Source organism: Stomoxys calcitrans, chromosome 5 (genome assembly GCF_963082655.1).
Source record: "Stomoxys calcitrans chromosome 5, idStoCalc2.1, whole genome shotgun sequence".
NCBI classification, from domain to species: Eukaryota; Metazoa; Arthropoda; class Insecta; order Diptera; family Muscidae; genus Stomoxys; species Stomoxys calcitrans.
Window position 1 is genome coordinate 31041597 of NC_081556.1, and position 9231 is coordinate 31050827.

Here is a 9231-nt window from a genome sequence, read left to right on the forward strand (position 1 = left end):
TTTTCACAACTATGGAGTCATTATTTCTGACCTTTCCAGCATGTAAACAACAGATAAAGATGCCGTTCAGATATCTTTCCCAAATGCAACTGTTGTCTCCATATATTGAATGTAAAAAGATAAAATCAAAGACTTCAATGACTGGACGCACTATCAAGTGATAAGATAAGAAGATTCGTGCAGCCAACTCCATATCTTTATTGATGTGATCAATATGAGAGCATTGTTTGGGAGTAAACACAGTTATTCGATAAATGTCAGCAAGAAAACGTTAAAAAGTATATCAAAAAAAAAAAAATGTTAAGAATATTTTTTATATTTTATATCGTTAACTCAGTGCAAGGTGTAGGTCCCACTAATGATTGTAGGTCTCTGTGTTTTAAGTTCTTCTTTAATTGTTTAGTTTAAAAGTAATTTTTTCTTGTAATTCATTTCAGATCCCTATTGCTTTCGTTTCTTTTGGATTGGTCCGTATCCCCAAAAACAATTCATTGGCAATGAGACATGTGAGGAGCGCATAAATAATGAAAATATTCCCTGTCGTCGACCTATTGTGGCTACCGATAATGATAACATACCCGATACAATGGCTCTGTGGGCGAAGTATAAAGAAAAACCAGATGCAATTGGTTGCCCTATGGTGCCGGGTCAATTGTGTGTCAAATATACCTATTTGCATAATAAGGCAGGTAAGAACTTTTGTGTTATCTGACTGTGATTGATGTGTGGGTATGGTTACTTAAGTGGGTCTATAGCAGTTATAGTCCGATTCGGATCATACTGATGATACTCATTGGTATTGATGCTGAAAATCAGAACAGATGTCTTGTTGTCAAATTTCTGGAAAGTCGGATGAAAATTGAGGCATCTGAAGTAAGATCTGAATAAGTAAAATCTGGGCATAGGTTTATATGGGGCTTATATCAGTTTACAGACCTATTAGTATCATACATACAGAAGTATTTTTGCTTTATTTTAGCCAAATCGGATGAAAATTGAGGCTTCTACGGGCTAAAGAATTTAAATATGGGGATCGGTTTATATGTTGGCTATATCAATTTGTTGACCGATTCACATCGTACGTGCCACGGTTTTTGGAAGTCATTACACTAGTCATTGTACCAAATTTCAGCTATATCGGATGAAAATTGAGGCCCCAAGGGGGTCAATAAAACAATTTTGGGGATGGGTTTATATGGGGGCTATAATTGTTTAAAGACCGATTTGGATCATATTTGGCATGGATGTTGGAAGTCATAACTCAAATCTTTGCTTCAAATTTCAGTCAAACCGGATGAAAATTGAAGCTTAAGTAGTCAAATCCGGGGATCGGTTTATATGGGTGCTATATCTCTTTACAGAGTGAATCGAATCATACTTTGCATGGATGTTGGAAATCATAACTCTGTTCTATTCTGCAAGTTTCAGTCAAATCGGATGAAAATTGAGGCCCCTACAGTCTCAAGAGATCAAAACAGGGGATCTATTTATATCCATAAGCGTAGAAAGGCCTCGGGGGGGCCTTTCCCCCCAGACAAGTGAGATGGTGACACTAAAGGCCATATCAAAAACTGGACCGCTATAACCCATTTGCACTCCCCAAAAATTTAAGGATATGTACTCCTACAACCACTATCGTGATTTTGTGAGACGGCCGGACAGGTGGACAGAGGTACGGATAGAGGAACGGACAACTAAATGGACTTAGAATGTCAAGATGATCAAGAATGTATGGACTTTATGGGGTCGCAGATCAATATTTTGAGGTGTTAGACATGAAATGACTAAATTTGTATACCACCACCCTTATACTATGGTGCTGGGTGTAAAAAGTGCTAAGTTTGATCGGGCCGAATCTTGTATACCCACCACCATGGGTAGCGTTTGTCCAGTTCCTTGCACGGTTTTCTTTATTAAACGGAAACAAAAAGGGATCAAGCAACAAACTTCATGGATCTTTTATAGACTTGATTAAGAATTGCTTTATTTTTAAGAAGAACAAGTAAAAATGGTTGGGTCGATTCTAGGGTACCCTCCATCATGAATTCGGCTAAAAATTTTACCTTATTAATTTAGATCCTCTAACAAACAAATCGGGAATTGGTTACGGTTGCTAAGGTCTCAAGTAGTCATATCGTGGTATCGGTATTTAAGGGGCCTATATCAGGAGGCCACCGTAGCGCAGAGGTAAGCATCTCCACCTATGACGGGTTCGAATCCTGATACAAAACAGTGGATCGGTTTATACTCCTTTAACCACTATCGTGATTTTGTGAAACCGGCGGACAGGTGGACGGATGGACAGATGATGAAGAATGTATGCACTTTATGGGGTCGCAGATCAATATTTTGAGGTGTTACACATGAAATGACTAAATTTGTATACCACCACCCTTATACTATGGTGCTGGGTATAAAAAGTGCTAAGGTCGGTCGGGCCGAATCTTACATACCCTCCACCATGGGTAGCGTTTGTCCAGTTCCTTTTTTTTAACGGAAACAAAAAGGGATCAAGCAACAAACTCCATGGATCTTTTATAGACTTGATTAAGAATTGCTTGATTTTTTAGAAGAACAAGTAAAAATGGCTGGGTCGATTCTAGGGTACCCTCCACCATGGATTCAGCTAAATATTTGCCCTTATTAACTTAGATCCTCCAACAAACAAATCGGGAATTGGTTACGGATGCTAAGGTCTCGAGAAGTCATATCGTGGTATCGGCATTTAAGGGGGCCTATATCAGGAGGCCACCGTAGCGCAGAGGTTAGCATGTCCACCTATGACGGGTTCGAATCCTGATACAAAACTGTGGATCGGTTTATATGGGGGGTATATCGATATCTAAACCGATATAGCCCATTTGCAATCCCCAATGAGCTACCTAGGATATCTTTATTTCGAACACTCTCGAACGCTATCGTGATTACGACAGATGGTCATGGCTAGATTAACTTAGAATGTCAAGACGATCAACAATATATACACTTTTTAGGGTCTCAGGTAAATATTTCGAGGTGTTACAAACGGAATGACTAGATTAGTTGTTGTTGGTGTAGCCACATGTTCGTGTGGAGGTGGCGATCCTCGTCAAACTCCTATAGTTGAGTAAGCTCTTTCCGATTCAAAGAACCGATTTGTGCGCAAACAAGGTGGCCATTGGTTATTTTAAGGCGGCAATTACTCGCCTTGTCATATGGAATATCATAGGCACTCAGTATTTGTGCAAGAGCCGATGGCATCCGGCCCCTCACTGAGACTCTCCGCTCGATATCGCTGCTTTTCCGCTCCGTATGGAGAATTCCACTATCCACAACCTGTAGATGCGCCCGGTAGCTCGCTGCTAAGCTTCTCGTGACAGCAATGAAGATCACACAGATCGGATCTCAATGTTCCAGCCCGTGTGGCGCTCACAGCTATACCTTGCCAGGAATTATTTCGTTGACATAAGACTTTAATATTTCACTCAGTTCTCACGATAGTATCTTGTATGCGATAGAGAGGAGACTTATTCGTCTGGCACATATTCTTTCGCACATACGGTCTTGTCTTCTTTCTTACGTACGAGACTTAGTATGCAAATGCAAATTTGCAAATTTTGACCATGAACATTCCACTAAGGAACAGGGGCACACTTCTCACATATCAATGAGTGCAGTCCGATTCAAGTTTAAGCTCATTAATAAGGGGTCTCCTTTTTATAGCCGAGTCCGAACGGCGTGCCGCAGTGCGACACCTCTTTGGAGAGAAGTTTTACATGGCATAGTACCTCACAAATGTTGCCAGCATTAGGAGGGGAAAACCACCGTTGAAATTTTTTTTCTGATGGTCTTGCCAGGATTCGAACCCAGGCGTTCAGCGTCATAGGCAGACATGCTAACCTCTGCGCTACGATAATTGGATCCTATGCTGAGGGTCCAATTATCGTATATGCATTTTACTAGCCAAATTACCCAGACGAGCTGATGCAATTGCAAATTTTGCCCACGAACATTCCACTAAGGAACAGGGGTAAACTTTTCACATGCCAATGAGTGCAGTTCGATTCAAGTTTTTAAACTCAATGATAAGGTGCCTACTTTTTATTGCCGAGTCCGAACGGCGTGCCGCAGTGCGACACCTCTTTGGAGAGAAGTTTTACATGGCATAGTACCTCATAAATGTCGCCGGCATTAGGAGGGGAAAACCACCGCCAAAAATTTTTTTTGATGGTCTCGCCAGGATTCGAACCCAGGCGTTCAGCGTCATAGGCGGACATGCTAACCTCTGCGCTACGGTGGCCTCCGACGAGCTGATGCATACACCTTATCAGCGTGTTGCCTCCGTTCTTAAACAGTTCAGCCGGCAACCCATCGGCTATTACTGCCTTATTGTTTTTCAGCCGTTGTTACACATTCTGTACCATCATCAAGGATTGGTTCTGCGGTATACTCATGGCTAGCGACAGCTGGGAAAAATGTTCTTTCCATATCCTCAGCACACTATCTGTAACAGTCACCAGATTTCCCTCTTTGTCGCTTCAAGAGGATGTGCCTGTACCAAAGCCATGGGTTTGGTGTTTGGTTCATTGGAAGAATCTGCACCCTCTTTTCACCGAAGTAACCATGGCCTGTCAACATCTGTGTAAACTCAATGTGTTGAGCCTGGCGCCCGCCATGGCCTATAGATCTCTTGGTTTTCACCAGTATGTGGTCTATGGGCATATCCACTTCAACGGGAAATTTTTTTCGGTAGATGTAGCAACTCCGTCTTCTGCACTGCAAGTTGCAAGCCATGGGAGTCTGTGTCTCTTGTCGTGATGAATGCAAAGATGTCTGCAATATCCTTGGTAAAAAAATAATTCAATTTTAATAAAACGTAATTTTTTCAAAATTAAAAACGTTGTCGCTAATTCGTATCTTAGTTTTTTCACTAATTATATGACCACCACTGCATGTACGTTATGGGGTTGCAGATCAATATTTCTGGTTATAAAAACTTTTACAATGTTTGCAATTTATTTTCATATTTCAATATATTTTTCCATTTAAAGTCATAATGAAATAAAATTCAAATGGCAAATCACCACAATTGAATTTCTTTGTTTTTTTTTGTTTTTCCATTTCTATTGCAGTACAAAACATCACCTATATGTGTGCCAAAGTGAATACCACAACCGGTTGTTATCGGCAAAAATTCATATCCGGTTCCGAAATTGAAGTTTGTGTCTGTGAGTCACATTTGGGAGCGACACCCTGCAATGGCATCATGCGAATGGCACATAAATTATCACTACTGCTAATAGCTGTGATAACCCTAACGATATTCAATAAATTATTCACAAATACTTAATAAATTTATCAGAAAATAAACAAAAACTAAAACAAAAACAACAACAACAGGCGAAGCAGCAACAACATCATCATCATCATGAAAAGCTATAGCAGCTAAAGCCTCACAAACATCATTACAAATAGTTGATATGTTGTTCTACTATAATTTAGTATGCTGGCAAGAAACCTGAGTGAGGGAGAGATGGCAGAAGAAAGCGCCATCAAAAAGGTTGTGTCATTAATATATGTTGGAATATACTCATATGAGTAGTTATGTTCATAGCATGTGTATAGGTACTCGTATGCCTGTGCGTGTGTGTGTGTGTGTGTGAGTGTTTGCACAGATATCACATGTATGTATATATTTATTTATAGACAAATAATCCTTATAGACAGGATGAAATGAATCAGCCAAACTGCAAAAACTACAAATAAGAGAAGACACTCATAAGTTAAAATAACCCAAATGGGTATAAGTCGACTTAACAATACCCCTATATTTAAAGTTTTGTCTGAGTCTCATACAAAATTGTAAAAGGGATTGATTTTTTATAAAAAAATTTTAATTACTGATCGGAGGTCACCGTAGCACAGAAGTAGCATGTCCGCCTATGACGCTGAATGCCTGAATTCGAATCCTGGCGAGACCATCAGAAAAAATTTTCAGCGGTGGTTTTCCCCTCCTTATGCTGGCAACATTTGTGAGGTACTATGCCATGTATAACTTCTCTCCGAAGAGGTGTCGCACAGAGGCACGCCCTTTGGACTCGTCTATAAAAAGGAGGCCCCTTATGATTGAGTTTAAACTTGAATCGGACTGCATTCATTGATACGTAAAAAGTTTGCCCCTGCGCCTTAGTGGAATGTTCACGGGCAAAATTTGCATTTGCACATTTGCAAAGGAAAGATTTCAAAAATAAATTCAGAAAATTGCGTGCGATCGAAAAAGCGTGCGATGAACTTTCTTAACAGAGCACGCATTTTGAAAATAAAATTCAAAAATTTGCAAGCATTGTTCATTTGTAAGACGATACATGGTTAAATTTAAGACCAAACTGAAGATGTTTGACAGTCAAATAAAACGCGAAACGTGCGTGAGCTTTCTAAACCAGTTTTGCCATAGAGATAACAGCTAAAAAATCATCTTTTACTTGTTCGTCCAATTTTGAGAAATATTGCAATAAAGTGCCCATTTGTCAACCGGTTCTCTAGAAATTTTGCAGGAAGGATTTTCACTTGACTCTCGACATTACTGGTGAATTTTATAGAAAGCGGTTCAGATTTACATCGTCTTAGACTTTTACGCTGTTCAAGAGTGTATATACTTTATAGGGTCGGACATGGATATTTCGATGTGCAGCAAACGGAATGACAAAATGAATATACCCCCATCCTTCGGTGGTGGGTTTAAATAGAAGTCAAGTCAATCGTACGATAGGTCACATTACGGTCTTAGAATTACAGTTGCCGCACAGCATCAATGGTTTTTGCAACAACAATTGATTTTGAACGACCTTCACGAAATTCGTGAACTACCACCTCGGTTGAATTCACCATATCATCGATAAACACTGGTACCTTGATGGAGCTTTATCACCAATAATTGGATTAAGTTACTCGATGCACTGTTGTTGAGTTAACCCACGCTGAAAGTTGTAAAAAATAATCGCACGAAAATGTTCACCATTTAATTCAATTTTTTTCCAGCTTTACGATAGAGCAGTCAGTTGGCAGACACAAGGGTAGTCCAATCCCGAAGTATAAAAGGCAACCCTCGTATTATTGATCGTCTCAACATTCCGGGTTGATCTAGCCATGTCTGTACGTCCATCCCTTGGTCTGTTGAAATTACGTTAGCGGTCGAACGTGTAAACCTATCAACTCGGTCATGGGTATTGGAAATTGGTCATATCGGATCAGATTTTTATGTAGCTCCCATGTATAGTGGTCTCTTGACTAGACTTCTCAAGCACCTAGAAGCCACAATTGTTAACCGATCAAAGTGAAAAGTTTCATGTAATATCCTGCTACGACTTCCAACACTTGTACAGAGTAGGACACAAATCGGTCGGCTCCCTTTAAAATGTATCTCCCGATTTTAGCTCTTGAGCCCGTAAAAGCTTCAAATTTTTTACGATTTGGCTGAAATTTTGCACGCAGTGTTTGGTAATCACTTTTAATCCACGAAAGTATTGTTAAATCAGTATACCCTGTTTGGAAAAAATTTGCCACGTAGTGTAAAATTATGGTCTTTGACTAAGTTCATTTTCTGTAAGTGGATTCCCAAGGTTTGGACCAGAACGACCGGTTGGTGGGATGTACTCAAGAAAATTAAAATCGGAGGGGACTAGAAACAATTTTAAGCAAGATAGGGTTGGGTTAGTTTATAGTGGTCATCTAAATCAGACTTTCAAGAAGACGCTTTGTATCCTTCGTGATGCCATTTTAAGAAGTTCAAAACCAATGTTTGGAATTTAATTTCAAAAAAGTCTATGTGTCCCGTAACGATACCGAGAGTTATGCTGACCTCCTTCTTACTATCTTTCAGTAATTGCTTCGTCTTCTCACGATCAGGATCCCTCCAAAGGATTTTTGCCGTCCTACCGACCGTTTCGCGGTTCTACACGGTTACATGCCTATTCGTCGACCACGCCCTTAACTCGGACTGCGCCGATCGACGGCAATTCTCTGGCCTTCACTGCCAAATCGTTTGCCTTTTCATTCCCCCTTACTCCGTTATGGCCCGGCACCCAAATGATGTGGATTGTGCCATCCTCAGAGAAGGCGTTAATCTCCTTTCCGAGACTGTTCGTGATCTAACCAATAGGTAGTACCTATTACGAAAAAATTTTAAAGCCTTTTGGAGTAGGCAAGAAATGGACTCCAAAGACTCAACATCTTCGATGGTGGCGTCAGACTGTAGCGTGTTGTCCTCCCCTCCTATAGGTGTGGGTGCCTTGGCACCTGTAGTCGAGAGTAATGCTTCAAGAGCACAACTAGTCGTCAGACTAATTAATGAGGAAGAGACGGATAAACCAGAGGGATGCACAGTTTGTCCCCAGCCTTTAAGTAAAGGTGGTAGTCTTCCCTTCCTTCCAGGTTTCCTATCGTCGCCTCGATTATACCGCGATGGTATGAGTTGCTCCCATCCTCAATCCATTCTCCCATTAGGTCATAGCCGCAGTGGCTGCCTCACAATTAATTTGTATGTCAATGGTTCGTATATCTAGAATAGTCTCCAGTGCCCTAGTGGGCGTGGTCCTCATCGCTCCGCCTATGCCAAGACAACATGTTCTCTGAACCTGTTGTATGGTCCTTATGTTGCACTTTTTCTCCATAGCAGTCCACCAAACTACTAAGGGCGTAAGTAAGTATTGGTCTAATCACGCTCGTGTAGAGCCAGTGGATCATCCTCGGATTCAGGTCCCATTTCGAGCCTACGGCCCGTCTACATAGTGTCCAACATCAGTGGGCCTTCTCGGTACGCTCCTGAATGAGATACTTCCAATTCAGTTTCCTGTCCATGATCACTCCTAAGCATTTGGCCTTTTCAGATATCGAAATTGTTCTATTGGGGAAAGGTTGGCTCACCTTCGTCTTCCTCGTGAACAAGCAAAATTCAGTCTCCTATGGGTTAACATTGAGACCCCTAGGTCTAGCCCAGTCGTTTGGCATCTGCAAGACCCTTTCGGCCCTTCTGCATAGTTGGTTTGGATCATTCTTCTTTAGAAGCATTATAACCCGTCTGCTACGCAGACCGGATGCCACCATAGCGCAGAGGTTAGCAAGTGCGTCTATGACGCTGAATGCCTAGATTCGAATCCTGGCGAGAGCATCAAAAAATTATTCTGCGGTGGTTTTCCCCTCCTAATGCTGGCAACTTTTGTGAGGTACTATGCCATGTAAAACTTCTCTCCAAAG

General features: G+C 41.0%; 1 protein-coding gene across 1 annotated transcript; it reads left to right on the plus strand.

The window, feature by feature from the left end:
• The first annotated feature begins 214 nt into the window (after nucleotides 1-214).
• On the plus strand, nucleotides 215-5329 carry LOC106094671 (uncharacterized). Its single transcript, XM_013261903.2, has 4 exons — nucleotides 215-225; nucleotides 306-364; nucleotides 438-689; nucleotides 5112-5329. The coding sequence occupies exons 1-4, from the start codon at nucleotides 215-217 to the stop codon at nucleotides 5327-5329; spliced, it is 540 nt and encodes a 179-aa protein (XP_013117357.2).
• The last annotated feature ends 3902 nt before the right edge of the window (nucleotides 5330-9231 follow it).

Coding starts and splice junctions, on each gene's coding strand:
- LOC106094671 (XM_013261903.2), top strand. Junction 365..437: donor TGTAGGTCCCACTAATGATT/GTAGGTCTCTGT, acceptor AATTCATTTCAG/ATCCCTATTGCTTTCGTTTC. Junction 690..5,111: donor CTATTTGCATAATAAGGCAG/GTAAGAACTTTT, acceptor TTTCTATTGCAG/TACAAAACATCACCTATATG.